This window comes from Rhincodon typus, chromosome 5, assembly GCF_021869965.1.
Source record: "Rhincodon typus isolate 14 chromosome 5, sRhiTyp1.1, whole genome shotgun sequence".
Classification (NCBI taxonomy): Eukaryota; Metazoa; Chordata; class Chondrichthyes; order Orectolobiformes; family Rhincodontidae; genus Rhincodon; species Rhincodon typus.
Genome location: NC_063336.1, coordinates 20,498,781 through 20,514,508, shown reverse-complemented (window position 1 = coordinate 20,514,508; position 15,728 = coordinate 20,498,781). Strand labels below are relative to the sequence as shown.

Below are 15,728 nucleotides of genomic sequence, written 5' to 3'. Positions count from 1 at the left end.
CTGCTGTGTTCATCCAGCTCTACACCTTGTTATGGCAGGTGTATGTTTTATTCACTGTACAGGAGGGATCATTCAGGATCTTGTTACTAATGCTTGCTTTACAGTTTGTTTCAAATTTAAACCTCATTGTCCACGTCAGGTGCCAAGGAAAACACCTGAATTATAAAGGGGCATTGTGACTGTATAGCAAAGATTGAGGGGGGATCTTATAGAAACATATAAAATTATGAAGGGAATAGATAAGATAGAAGTAGAGAGGATGTTTCCACTGGCAGGTGAAGCTAGGACAAGAGGGCATAGCCTCAAGATTAGAGGGAGCAGATTTAGGACTGAATTGAGAAGGAACTTCTTCACCCAGAGGGTTGTTAATCTACGGAATTCCTTGCCCAGTGAAGTAGTTGACGCTACTTCAGTAAACGTTTTTAAAAAAAAGGTAGATTTTTTTTGAACAATAAATGAATTAAGGGATACGGTGAGAACGCGGGTAAGTGGATCTGAGTCCACGAAAAGATCAGCCATGATCTTACTGAATGGCGGAGCAGGCTCGAAGGGCCAGACGGCCTACTCCTGCTCCTAGTTCTTATGTTCTTATGTTCTTTCAGTGATGTATATGTGAACACAGGGCAAATGTGCTGTTACCTTGTACAATATGTGCAGCATCTATGCAAATACTTGGCATGATGGAAACGCATGACTGAGTGCATCTCCACAAAGCACATCCAGAAAAACAAGTCTTACACCCCACAACCCCAAACAAAAACCCCACTTGTATCCTGTCGTTACCAACAGGGAGCCCTGAGGGCCCCTCAGCACAGTATGTATAACCAGTTACCTGTTGTCACAGTGACACAAAGGGTCAGTCCTCAGTCACACAAATTCATTCACATTACTACATGTTCAGAAAAGGATGCTGCATTAATCCATCAATAAGTGTATGGAAGTATAATTAATGCAGCACTTGGTTCACGGATATTTTTAAGCAGTTGGACGTTTACTTTTCCACATTTCGACTTTAAAAGTTCGGAAAGTGAGCGCTAGCCCTGCAATAGGCACGTTGACACCCATCTAACATCTAACCAAGCCTTTCACATGTCCCCTTTCCTCAGCAGCTCATTTAAATATTTCACCCCCACCCCAAACAGAAGGCCGTTCAGCCCCTCTAGCCTGTGTCACGATATAATTAGATCAGAACTCGCATATTTGCTCTTGATATTCACAATACCTTAAAAATAAACTGAATGCAAACGGGTGAAGCCCGAGAAAGTGTCCCAGTCTAGCAGCAGCCAGTGTTCTCAATCCCGGGCAGCAGTTTAAATTGCAGGTTCAGTTGAGCTCGGATGTTGGTTTTCCAGAGCAAGGAGCTGACCTCGGCTGAGTGTTGCAGACCGGCACATTCCAAGGTCCAGGCCAACGTGCTGAGGGACTCAGTAAAGCCTGGGGCAGCTGCTCCAAGATTGCGCAGTGGGGAAAAACCACTGACTGAGGTCTTTCAGCCAAAGTACACTGGGGCTCTATTCAGTTATCAGACCATCCTGGTGCCTCTAATTTATGTAAACAGTATCTTGCAGCAGTAAGAAATGCCTTAGGTTTGTTTGTTGGAACTGCAGGGCAAGTCGAACTCCAATGTTTGTTTGTTTCTATTTGCAGAGACTGTACAGGACCACACTGCTCTAGTGACTATGTATGTATATGAAGATTTTTTTTATGAATAAAGTATATTTTTGAAATAAATAAAGCTCGGATTAACTTTGAAGGGGCAGCCTCCTGGAAGAAGTTGCTTTAACTTGATACTTTGTTCTCTCTCTCGCTGCTATTTAATGTTTGTATGTCGCCCTCTGCAATGGGTGCACTGTGCATGTCTATATAAAGTTTGCAAAGAGCTCCCGGGCCAGGCACCCTGCCTTTCTCCCGCCACCCCCAGCAGCTCCCAAGCTTTCACTCACCTTCCGTCTGTCCTGTAAGGGGGATCCCGAGCAGCAAGCCCCAGTCCTGCCCTCCGTGCTCTGGCTCCAAGCCGGCCGAGTCACCCTCCTCCTGCCGGCAGTGGAACCCACTTCCCCGGGCGCTTGCTGCTGCTGCTGCCGGCTACCGAACCCCAATCCCGGGGTCCAGGGGGGCAGCACCGCCACCCTCAGCAGCAGGAGGGCAACTGAGGAGAGGCAGAGGGGCATCATCCAGCGTGGGAAAGCCGAGACAGGGGGCGGCAGCAACTTTCTCCAGGACATGGCGAGCTGTGAGCAGCTTGTGGTCGGGAGTGAGGATTATTCCCCCAGGCTAGCCGGCTGTCTCCCTTGGGGGCTGGAGATCTCCTTACTCCCACTCACTGACAGGCTGCCCGCTTCAATGAATGAGAGACAGAGGCACTGAGCCGCTCTCACCTCCTCCCCGACACGCCCCCTCATCCAGCTCCCATCCCACTCCTCAGCCCAATATCACACAGTCACCCACCCCCTCTCCTCATAGGCGATTTAACCCCTTACTGGGCATCTGTGGCGACATTTGAGGTGGGAACTGCAGGGAGTTGTAATGTGCAGAGATTTCCCAGGACTAGCCTGAGCTTGGAGAGTTTCAGTTATGAAGCGAGATTGTACAGACTAGGCTTGTTTTCCTTAGAGCAGAGGAGATTGAGAGGGGCCATATGATTGAGATGTGTAAAATTCTGAGGGACATAGACAGGTGGTGGAGGTATCAATGACCGAGGGCATAGATTTAATGGAAGGGGCAGGGGGTTTAGAGGGAATGTGACATTTTTCACCCAGAGGGTGGTGGGAAATCTGGAACTCACTGCTCCTAAGAGGCAGAATCCCTCACAGCATTGATTGACTAAGAAGGGGAAAATAGAGTATGAAAGTAAGCTTCAGGGATCATAAAAATGGACACTGAGAGTTTCTATAGGTACGTGAAGAGAAAGATTGGTGAAGACAAATGTAGGTCTCCTATGAACAGAAAACGGGCGAATGTATAATAGGGGACAAAGAAATGGCTGAGGAACTGAATACATACTTTGGTGCTATCTTCACAAAAGAGAAGGCAAATGAGATACCATAAATGTTGGAGGATGCAAGATTTAATGAGAGGGAAGAATTGAGGGAGATCAATATTAGTAGAGAAATGATGCTGGGAAAATCGATGGGATTGAAGGTGGATAAATCCCCCAGGGCCCAATAATCTACATTCCAGAGTACTTAAGGAAGTAGCTATAGAAATAATGGATGCATTGGTGGTCATCTCCCAGGATTCTATAGACTCTGGAACAGTCCCTGCAGGTTGGAGGGTGGCTAATATCACTCCAATATTTAAAAAGGGAGGTAGAGGGACAAAAGGCAATTATAGATCAGTAAGCCTAACATTGGTAGTGGGGAAAGTTCTTGAATCCATTATCAAGGACTTTATAGTGAAGCATTTAGAAAGCAGTTGCAGGATCAGACAGAGTTAGCATGGATTTATGAAGGGGAAATCATGCTTGACAAATCTGTTGGAATTCTACAAAGATGTAACTAATAGAACTGAAAAGGCGGAGCCAGTTGATGTGGTATATTTGAACTTTCAGAAAGTGTTTGAGAAAGTCCTGCAAAAGAGATTATTATGCAAGATTAAAGCACATGGGATTGGGAGAAGTGTATTGAGATGGATAGAAAACTGGTTGGCAGAGAGGAAACAAAGATTAGTAATTAATGGGTCCTTTACAAATTGGCAGGCAGTAACTAGTGGGGTACCACAGGAATCGGTGCTGGGAACCCAGCTATTCACAATATACATTAATGATTTGGATGAGGGAACAAAATGTAACATTTCCAAGTTTGCAGATGATACCAAGTTGGGTGGGAGGGTGAACTGTGATGAGGATGCAGAGAATCTTCAGCATGACTTGGACAGGTTGGGTGAGTGCGCAAATCAATGACAGATACAGTATAATTTGGATAAATGTGAGGTTATTCACTTCGGAAGTAAAAACAAGACAGCAGAATATTACTAGAATGTTTGTAGACTGGGAGAGGGAAGCATGCAGTGGGACCTGGGTGTCCTTGTGCACCAGTCGCCGAAGGTAAGCTTGCAGGTGCAGCAGGTGGTAAAGAAGGCAAATGGTATGTTGGCCTTCATTGCGAGAGGTTTCGAGTACAGGAACAGGGATGTGTTGTTGCAGTTATACAGGGCCTTGGTGAGACCACACCTGGTAGATTCTGTGCAATTTTGAACTCCTTTTCTGAGGAAGGATGCTCTTGCTCTCGAGGGAGTGCAGTGAAGGTTTACCAGGCTGATTCCAGGGATGGCGGGTCTGACGTATGGGGAGAGATTGACTAGGTTGGGATTGTTTTTGCTGGAGTTCAGATGAATGAGGGGGGAGTCTCATAGAGACTTAAAAATTCTAACAGGACTGGACAGGGTAGATGTAGGGAGGATGTTCCCAACGGTGAGTGTGCCCAGAACCAGGGGTCACAGTCTGGGGATTCGGGGTAGACGATTTAGGATGGAGATGAGGAGACATTTCTTCACCCAAAAAGTGGTGAGCCTGTGGAATTCATTACCACAGGAAGTAGTTGATGCTAAAACATTGAATGTATTCAAGAGGTAGCCAGATATAACACTTGGGGTGAATGAGATCAAAGGTTATGGGAAGAAAGCAGGATTAGGCCATTGAATTGGATGAACACTCATGATCATGATGAAAGGCAGAGCAGGCTTGAAGGGCTGAATGGCCTCCTCCTGCTCCTATCTTCTATGTTTCTATAACATTTAAGTAGTATTTAGATGTAACAAAAATAGAAATTGATGAAAACACTCAGCAGGTCTGGCAGCATCTGTGGAGAGAAATCAGAGTTAACTTTTCGGCTAGAGTGACCATTCCTCAGAACTCCAAAATTTTTGGTTTCTATTTAGTATTTAAATGTACACTTCTGCCAAGGTATACAAGGCTAATGGCTAAGTGCTGAAAAATGGGATTAGACTAGATAGGTGGTTGTTTTTGACCTGTGCAGTTCTGATAGGCTAAAGGGCCTTTTTCTGTGCTGTAGGTCTCTATGACTGTAAATTCTCTCATGGTATGTGGGTTAGAACAGCACTTGTTGCCTATCCCTATCTGTAAAGCAGTTTAGAGCCAACCTCATTGCTCAGGGTTTGGATTCCTGTGTAGCTCAGACTGGAGAAAGATTTGCTTCCAAAAAGGGCATAAATGAAACAAATGGAAATGTGTGAAAACCAATAATAGTTTCATGGTCACCATGACTGAGACTCTTTATGAATTGAATATCTATTTCACCAGCTCCATGTTGAAATTTGAACCCATGTTCCCATAAGCCAAGCTCCCTGAGTTACTAGTGCAGGGACCTTATCATCACCTTTTGAGGGTAGCTGGAGATGGGAGTGGAAGGTGTGGTAAAAATACACATCTCTGCTACCACTTGTAGGAGATTTGCTGTTGGGGAAAGTCACCATCCTTTGTTTTGTACCATCCATGCTGTAGCTAATTTGAATCCAGGTCACCCCATCTTCCTCCTGCCATGCACTCTACCTTCCAGACCCGATCTCTGCTCTGATCATATGACTGCATTACTGTGTTATTTTTGTTTGAATATCACTTTTTAAGAATTCTTTTTGCTGTAGTAATTTCAAGCACCTCTTAATTTGTTTATGGTCTGTATGTGGAATGTTTAGCATGTATCTTAATATCCACGTGTTGAAAGTCTCTATTTTCTTCTATAGGTCTTTATTTATTGTCCAGGTTCTGAGGTTTGCAGGAAAGTGGAGAGGACGTCGCATCCTATGAGTTATTCCTTTAGTGTAAGTTTGAATTTTCTTGTTGTTAACACATGCTTCATCTTCACAAATTTACCTCCAGTTATCTCTTTTCTGACATTTGCATCATATCTGCCATCTTCTGTCATCATTTGTCCTAAATAGACAAACGTATCTACCTGTTCCAGTGTGACACCATCCACTTCAATCTTCCCTCCAGTTTCTTCCAAATTTTCCTTCTAACTGCAACTTTTTTTTTGTTCTTCATACTGATTCTATATTCTAAAGTTTGAGATTTTACTTGATCTATATATGTCATAGGGCCTCTTCTGAATCTGTAAGTACTTCTGTGTTGTCCGTGACCACCAGTTTGATGTGTTCTTGCATCCAGTTGATATCCCAGGAAATACATCCAATTCCCTGGATATTTGTTGTGTTTACAGGTTGAATGATTTTGGTGATGGTACACGGCCTAGTTGTGCTTCTCTCTTCATCTGAAAGATGTTTGATTGTCCATTTTCTAGCCTGATGCTCGCTATTTGATCCTAATGGAGGCTCTGGGTAATTCTTACACCTTTACTGTCAATGTCACATTTTAGCAACATGTCTGTTAACTTTCTGTAGTAATCACAATCAAATACAACATAAACGTTCCTGTTTATTTCTCAATATTTATCAAAGATTGTTCTCAGATTTAATATGCACTGTCTTGTACCTTCTCCATGTCTAAATCCAGATTGTATTTCCCTAATCCCTGGTTCAAATTTGTTCTTTTTTTGAAGGGCTGTCATTTTAATCCAAGGTTTCTCACTGAGAAATATCCTGGAAATCTTCAAGAACCATCTTTAGATTATTTCCATTTTAGTTTTTGCAATCAGGACGACTATCTCAGTAGGTCATGCTGGTTTAGTGAGGGTTATCAATAGGAATGTTGGAGTATGCATCAGTTTGTGGAGGCAGTGCAACTAAATCAGGTGCTATCACTCCTTCAGCTGTATAGTCACTTATTTGATAGTGACTACATGTTAAAATGCAGTTCATTGACTGGAAACCCTCAAAGGACACAACAGGCATTATATAAATGAATGCCCTTCCTTAAATAGCAACCCCGGGAAATTTCCGTATTGTCAAAGAGTATCCAAAGATGTTCATTTGTTTTCAGTTTGGAGTAGGTAAAATTGTCACAGTTATGAAAGGGCAAGGCATTTTTTTGTTCTGTAACCTAATGTTGTAATAGGCTCTGTATTCAATTTGAACTGGAGCAGTCAAACGATCTCTCCTTCCTCAATGTCCCAATTGAGAAAGCAGCCAGGGGGTTCTCTATACTGTTCACCACAAACCCACCCTCCCTGGTCAGTATACACTTTGGGATTCCTACAATTCCATGCACCTTTAGATTGGTCTTAACGACAACCTGATAAATAGGGCTCAAGCCAGTTATTCACTGTACGCACTTGATACAGAAATAGGGTTCGTCCTGTGGTTACCCTGATCAGACCATTCCTTCCTTTGTATCGTGCAAGCTCATGAATAGGTTTAAGGCTGTCATTTTTTGGTGCTGAAAAGTCTACCTCAGATGAGCCTGGAATGTAGGGAATCTCTAACATCTGATCAGCAGGTAAAGCTGGCTGTTTCACATTCTAGTACACAATTGCAATGCAAATAGTTTTTGCTGTGAACAAGATACTGCCATCAAGCCAAAAACATGTCCTGCTTATCACGCAAATAAACAATGTGGCATGTGAAATTCAGTGCCAATGTGATGCCAAGTATGTAGAATCCTTACAGCGTGGAAGCAGGCCATTCAGCCCATCAAGCCCACACAGCCCCTCCAAGCAGCAGATACCCAGACCCACTCGTGTAACCCTGTATTTCCCATGACCAATCCACCTAAGCTGTACACCATTTGACTGTGGGAGGAAACCAGAGCACCTGGAGGAAACCCCTGTAGACAAAGGGAGAATGTGCAAACTCCACACAGACAGTCACCCGAGGCTGGAATTGAACCCAGGTCCCTGCTGCTGTGAGCCACTGTGCCACTTCTAAAGGCTGTATATCTCAAAGACTGGCAGATTGTAACAAGCAGCATATCTCTTCAAATAGTCACGACAAGCATGTTAACGATCATACCCAACAGGCTTATGCTTGCAAAACCCAAAGTGTGCCCAACATTAGATATAATTCCACAAATGGACAACAATTGCTAAATAATCCCCAGTATATGAATAATTACATTGACAACCAGTTCAGGATTGTCTGTCAGGTTTGGAGTGTGATGCACTTGATTATACTGGAAGTCAGACATATGAGTGGACAGGGTCACCAATTTAGTACAGAGGTCATACAACATTGTACCATAAGACAAGCAGCCTTTTCCCATATTAGTCTAGGAAACCCTCTCTAAACTGCTTCCAATATATTTACATTGCTCCTTAAAAAATGAGACCAAAACTATGCACAGTACTCCAAAGTGGCCTCACTGGTGCCCTAAACATAACTTCCCTATTTTAGTATTCAATTCCATTAACAATAAAGGGTAACATTCTATTAGTTTCCTGAATTATTTGCTGTACCTGCAGACTAACCTTTTGTGATTCATGCACAAGGACACGCAAATCCCTCTCGCAATCCCTCACCGTTTAGACAATATCCTTCTTTTCTTCCCACCTGCCAAATTAGACTGGGTTTGTTTTCCCTGGATGTTGGATGATTTAATTGAAATATATAAGATTCGTAATGTTCTTGACAAGGTGGACATTGAAAAGATGTTTTCTCTTGTGTCTGAGTTCAAAACTAAAGGACATTGTTTTAAAATTCGGGATTGACTTATGGGACAGAGATAAGAAGAAATATTTTCTCTGAGAAGGGTGTTTTATTTTAGAATACTCTGCCTGAGGAAGCAGAATCGGTAAATATTTTTAAGGCAGAGTTGGACAGATTCCTGTTAGGTTCCTGAATGGTACAGGAGTCTTAAGGAGCTGAATGGCCTACCTCTGCTCCTTGAACTCCTACTGCCTGTGATACGATCTGGGAATTGATCACCCTTTTTGGAAAATCTGTAATAAGCTGTGGCTCAAACAGCTGGAGACACTTCCGACGTGTGATTCACCAAGATGCATGAAATGTCGTGAAATTCCCAAAGGGACAGGAATTGTGAAAGACCTCAGCTTCCTATCCACAATCTAAACAAAGTCCCTCTTTTATGATTGGGCTATTATATTTCACTTTAATTCATGCCTCTGAACCCGCTCTGCTTTAATATTTGTATTAATTCATTCCCTGCCATACTTGCCCCCAGTGACAATGCTAAGTTCCCTGCAATACCATCCTTTGCAGAGAGAAAGAACAAAGAAACTCACCAGTCATTCACTGTCCTATTTCCTTGTGTTGTTACACTTTTATTAAAATGATCACTCAGATCTGAACTTTTCTCCTCCCCTTTTATCTTTCACAGCAGTCTCACTGTGCCCTTGCTTTTGAAGTTACTGCTAACACTCTTTTACTTCCGTCTCTCTGACTGCGGCTTGTACTCAGTGCTGCAGTTTAATCCTCCTTGCTGAGCTTTCCACAGGCTCAGGTAAATACTGGTGATGGATGAGAATTTGATTGATGGCGAAATACTGTGGGGTGTCCTCGGGCTTGTTTATAGAATCCCTACAGTGTGGAAGCAGGCCATTCGGCCCATCGTGGACACACCAAACATCCAAAGAGCATCCCACCCAATCCTTGTAACCCTACATTCCCCATGCCTAATCCTCCCAGCTTACACACCCCTGGACATTATGGGCAATTTAGCATGGTCAATCCACCTAACCTGCACACCTTTGGACTATGGGAGGAAACCAGAGCATCCGGAGGAAACCCACACAGACACGGGGAGAATGTGCAAACTCCACACAGACGGTTGCCCAAGGGTGGAATCAAACCCAGGCCCCTGGCGCTGTGAGGCAGGAGCACTAACTACTGAACCACCATGCCACTATCGTCTCCCATTATCCTGGATATCGAAACTCAACAACCGAAACTTGATCAGATTTGCTATTGCCAGAGACAGCTCAGGTTTGCAGAGTGAGTTGATCAATAGCAGGAGAAGTTGGATGCGGATGCAGTGTTTCACAGAGGACGCAGCAATACACAGCAGCCTGTAAATAATACTGGAACATGTCAGGTTGTCTTCAATGGAAACCTGTGAGTCGTCGTAGTGAAAGAGGTCAAAACATAACGGAGCAGCAATCATCTAAACCATTAAAATCCTGATCTGTGCAATGAAAACTAATGAGTTCAAGCTGGCGTGAGAAGTAATGATCATAACAAAATATAATAACAGAAATGTGGAGGTTGTTTAGGGAGCACTTGCTATGAGTACTGGATAGGTTTGACCCACTGAGGCAAGGAATGGGTGGTAGGGTGAAGGAACCTTGGATGACAAGGCATGTGGAACATCTAGTCAAGAGGAAGAAGGAAGCTTACTTAAGGTTGAGGAAGCAAGGATCGGACAGGGCTCTAGAGGCCTACAAGATAGCCAGGAAGGAATTGAAGAATGGACTTAGGAGAGTTGAAGGGGGTATGAAAAAGCCTTGGCGGGTAAGATTAAGGAAAACCCCAAGGCGTTCTATACTTCTGTGAGGAACAAGAGGATGGCCAGAGTGACGGTAGGGCCGATCAGGGATATTGGAGGGAACTTGTGCCTGGAGTCAGGGGAGGTAGGGAAGGTCCTTAATGAAGACTTTGCTTCAGTATTCATCAGTGAGAGGGACCTTGACATTTGTGAGGACAGTGTGAAACAGGCAGATATGCTCAAACAGGCTGATGTTAGGAAGGAGGATGTGCTAGAAATTTTGAAAAACATGAGGATAGATAAGTCCCCTGGGCTAGACGGGATATACCCAAGGTTACTACAGGAAGCGAGGGAAGAGATTGCTGCCCCTTTGGCGATGATCTTTGCATCCTCACTGTACACTGGAGTAGTACCAGATGATTGGAGGGTGGCAAATGTTATTCCCTTGTTCATGAAAGGGAATAGGGATAATCCTGGGAATTACAGACCAGTCAGTCTTACTTCTGTGGTGGGCAAACTATTGGAGAAGATTCTGAGAGATAGTATTTATGATTATTTGGAAAAGCACAGTTTTATTAGAAATAGTCAGCATGGCTTTGTGAGGGGCAGGTCATGCCTCACAAGCTTTATTAAATTCTTTGAGGATGTGACAAAAGATGTTGATGAAGGTAGAGCAGTGGATGTAGTGTATATGGATTTTAGCAAGGCATTTAATAGGGTTCCCCAAGGTAGGCTCATTCAGAAAGTAAGGAAGCATGGGATCCAGGGAAATTTGGCTGTCTGGATGCAGAATTGGCTGTCCAATAGAAGACAGAGGGTGGTAGTAGATGGAATGTATTCAACCTGGAGCTCAATGACCAGTGGTGTTCCGCAGGGATCTGTTCTGGGACCTCTGCTCTTTGTGATCTTTATAAATGACTTGGATGAGGAAGTGGAAGGGTGGGTTAGTAAGTTTGCTGGTGACACGAAGGTTGGTGGAGTTGTGGACAGCGTGGAGGGCTGTTGTAGGTCGCAACGGGACATTGACAGGATGCAGAGCTGGGCAAAGAAGTGGCAGATGGAATTCAACCCAGAAAAGTGTGAACTGATTCATTTTGGAAGGTCAAGTTTGAAGTAGGTTCTTTACACAGGGAGTGGTTGGTGTGTGGAATGCGCTGCCAGCTGTGGTAGTGGAGTCAGATACATTAGGGACATTTAAGCGATTCTTGGATAGGTACATGGATGATAGTAAAATATAGGATATGCAGGGTAGTTTGATCTTAGAGTAGGCTAATAGGTCGGCACAGCATCATGGGCCGAAGGACCTGTACTGTGCTGTACTGTTCTATGTTCCATGTTCTATGTTCTATGTTCTATGTAGAGCTCTCAGACTGCACATGGGTAGATTTTAACTTTGTGTGATAGTTTAAATGGGTAATAATGAATTGGAAATCTGCCTGACAAATCTGTTAGAATTCTTTGAGGAAGTAACGAGCAAGTTAGATGAAAGAGAGCCAATGGATGTTACCTACCTGGACTTCAAGAAGCCTTTGATAGGGTGTCACACAGAAGGCTGCTGAGTAAGTTAAGGACCCATTGTGTTGGAGGCAAGGTGCTAGCATGGATAGAAAATTGGCTGTCTGGCAGAGAGTGGGGTTAAAAGGGTCTTTCTCAGGTTGGCAGCTGGTGACTAGTGGTGTTCCACAAGGGTCAGTGTTGGGACCACAACTTTTACTTTATACATTAATGATCTCGATGAAGGAACTGGGGGCGTTCTGGCTAAGCTTGCAGATGATACAAACATAGGTGGAGGGATAGATAGTATTGAGGAGGTGGGGAAACTGCAGAAGGATTTGGACAGGTTAGGAGAGTGGGCAAAGAAATGGCAGATGAAGAACAACGTGGGAAAGTGTGAGGTCATGCACTTTGGTAAGAAGAATAAAAGCATGGACTATTTTCTAAATGGAGAGAAAATTCAGAAGTCTGAATTGCAAAGAGACTTGGGAGTTCTAGTCCAGGATTCTCTCAAGGTAAACTTGCAGGTTGAGTCAGTAGTTAAGAAGGCAAATGCAACTTTGGCATTTATTTTGAGAGTACTTGGAATATAAAAGCAGGGATATACTTCTGAGGCTCTATAAGGCTCTGGTCAGGCCACATTTGGAGTATTGTGCACAGTTTTGGGCCCCATATCTCAGGAAAGATGTACTAGCCCTTAAGTGGGTCAGAAGAGGTTCACGAAAATGATCTCAGGAATGAAAAGCTTAACATATGAGGAACATTTGAGGACTCTGGGTCCAAACTCGATGGAGTTTAGAAGGATGAGGAGGGATCTAATTGAAACTTACAGAATACTGAATGGCCTGGACAGAGTGGATGTTGGGAAGATGCTTCCATTGATAGGAGAGACTAGGACCGGAGGGCGCAGCCTTAGAGTAAAGGGAAGTCCTTTTAGAACGGCGATAAGGAGAAACTTCTTCAGCCAGAGAGTGGTGAATCTATGGAATTCACTGCCACAGAAGGCTATGGAGGCCAGGTCATTGAGTATATTTAAGACAGAGATAGATAGGTTCTTGATTGTTAAGGGGATCAAGGGTTACAGGGAGAAAGCAGGAGAATGATTGAATGGCAGAGCAGACTCGATGGGCTGAATGGCCTAATTTCTGCTCCTACCTCTTATGGTCTAAATGGCAAGGAAGGGCCTAAATAAAATAAATGAATGGGCTAAGTAAAGTCGAAGACAACGAAGTAAACCACATAGTGAAACAGCCCAAAGCATGTAGTAATGAGCTCTCTAGACGGGCATAACTGAACAAGTAACTGAATATCCCAAACATAGATCAAAAGGTGAATTCCAGTTAAGGCCTTATGTAATGTTTCCACCTTAACTTTGGCCCTAAGACAGTTTACATTGTTTTTTTTCTGGGTTTTCTCAAGCTTCCCCAAATTATGGCAGATAAGCAAAATAACTCCTTCCCCACTCAAAGTCGCCCTCATAAAATTGCCTCTCTGTGTGAACATAACTGCATTTCTCCTGCATGTTCTACCCTCACACATTACAACACATTAACTTCCAGTAGTGTACACCATTGCTAGAATACAGACCAATTGCTAAAGAATGGGAATACTTCATGAATTCCTAACCCTGCTCACTCCTACTCTGCATTGAACATTCTGATGCGGTTTCATAACTGTGCAAATTTATGTAAATGTCCCAGATAATGAATCAATATTTGTGAAAACAGATTGTACTTATTAAGGAAACAAATTGACTGGTGATCTTCCATACATTGTTTATCTGCTTTAATATTCACATGGAAAAGTGGTACTGTGTGCTTTCTGAAAGAACTGACCAACCTTCTGCTCCAGTACAACCTCTGCCCCCTGACTCTCTTGAATTTTTGGGATATTACTCATGTCTTCCATTGTGAAGACTGACACAAAGTAATTATTCAGTTCCTCAGCCATTTCTTTGTTTCCTACTATTATCTTTCCAGTGTCATTCTTAAGCAGCCCAATATCCATTTTTGCCTCTCCTTTGCCCTTTATATATCTAAAGAAACTCTTACAGTTCTCCTTTATATTACTGGCTAGCTTACCCTCATATTTAATCTTCTCCCTCCTTATTTTTTTTTGTTGCCCTCTGTTGGTCTTTGTAAGCTTCCCAATCCTCTGGTTTCCCACTGCCCTTTGCCACATTATATGCTTTCACTTTTACTTTTACATAGTATAACGGTGTAAGGGTATGAAAGGGTTAATGCTGGGGAGTGCATCAAGCACCTCCCAATATGATAATATCAAATGGATCTGGGCAGGAAAAGAGTTTGGACCATGAAGGCTTAAAATCTGGCATTGAGGTCTCCCTCCTACTCTCAGTAACAATATACCAATGTAACTTATACCTAGTTGCTATCATGGAATAAACTAAATCTTGTTTAAGACAACAGCCTCTAGTCATTAGGCTACTAAGTTGTTTTCTCCTACCACACTACATGGCATTTTGGCATGGCATGGCACGGCATGGTATAATCTAGATCCTAACCCCATGCTGCCCCACCAATCCAGCACAAATCCTTTGACTCCCTTGTTAGTGAAGGATCTATCCAACTCTGCCTTGAAATGATTCAATGGCTTTGCCTCTGCAACTCTCTGGGAAAGAGAACTCTTTGGGAGAAAAAAAACAGACATGCTCCTACATCTTAAGTGGAAGACATTTCACTTTTAAACAATGTCCCTTGTTACAGTCTCTGCCACAAGGATTAATATTCTTTCAGCGTTCACCCTGTCATGCTCATTCAGGGTCTTATCAACAAGATCGTCTTTTATTCTTCTAAACTCCAATGGATACAAGCCCAGCCTGCCCAACTCTTCCTCATAAGACAACACATTTATCTCAGGGATAGTAGGAACATTTTCTGAAGAAGGGTCCAGACCCGAAACGTCAGCCTTCCTGCTCCTCTGATGCTGCTTGGCCTGCTGTGTTCATCCAGCTCTACACCTTGTTATCTATGTTTCTCTCAGGAATCAGTCAACTCCACTGGGTGCTTATAACATCTAAGATCTGACTGCCAAAGCAAATCTTCTTTGCTCAGCTCAAGGAAGGCACTCGAATGAGAGGAGGACCAAGGAAACGTTTCCCTTAAGGATTACCTCAAGAAATGCAACATAGACACCAATGACTTGAAGACTCTCGCTCAGAAGAAACTGGCTTGGAGGAAGCTCCTTTGCGAACAGACACAATTCTTTAAGTACAGCCGTCAGCAAGAGGAAGTAGTACGGAAAAGGAACCAGAGGGAGGAATTTCAATGATCTCAAGGCCAATGACAAATTCCATCCCCCGGAAACACCTGCTAAATGTGTTGGGGGAGATGTGGCTCCAGGATCGGGTTCATCAGCCACACAGAGACCCACTCACCTCATGCTGAGTGACACGGAGTTTCCGAGGTGGACAATCAGACCCATTAGTGAGTGATTGGTGATGATGACAGGCATAGCCTGTCCAACCTTTCCTCAGAAGATAAGAGTCTTCATTGCCTTGCCTCTGTTGCAATTATGTTCTTTCTTAAACAAGGAGATTAAAACTGCACACAATACACTAGATGTGCTCTAACGAAATCATTGATACACTGCAGCAAACTTCTATACTTCGATATTCTCTTAACCGCACAATAAATACTAACATTCTGTTTGCCACCCTAATCACTTGCTGTACCTGTAAGGTGATTCATGTATCAGATCCCTCGATGCTACAATGTTCTGCCATGCCTCACCATTTAAATAATACGCTACCCATCCTGCCAATGTGTGTATGTTCACATTATATTCCATCTGCTGAATGTTTGCCCACTGACTCACATGTCTGTATCCCTTTGCAGACTCTTCACAACTTTCCGACTTATCCTTGTATTATCTACAGATTCGTATCCAAATATTTTATCCATTCATCCAAGTCATTGACATT

The 15,728-nt window shown here is 43.3% G+C and overlaps 1 protein-coding gene across 2 annotated transcripts in view; it reads right to left on the bottom strand.

Annotated features, from left to right (window-relative positions):
* Positions 1–15,728, bottom strand: part of LOC109914625 (probable methyltransferase-like protein 24) — a 152,113-nt gene that overhangs the window by 79,354 nt on the left and 57,031 nt on the right. Inside the window, exon 1 of one of the 2 annotated variants that reach the window (XM_020514235.2) lies at positions 1,944–2,332. The exons of the other annotated variant lie outside the window; for it this stretch is intronic. Coding sequence (XP_020369824.2) covers positions 1,944–2,225 — 282 coding nt within the window. The 5' untranslated portion in view covers positions 2,226–2,332. Of the gene's footprint in view, positions 1–1,943; positions 2,333–15,728 lie in introns of those variants that run through there. 2 annotated transcript variants of the gene reach the window in all.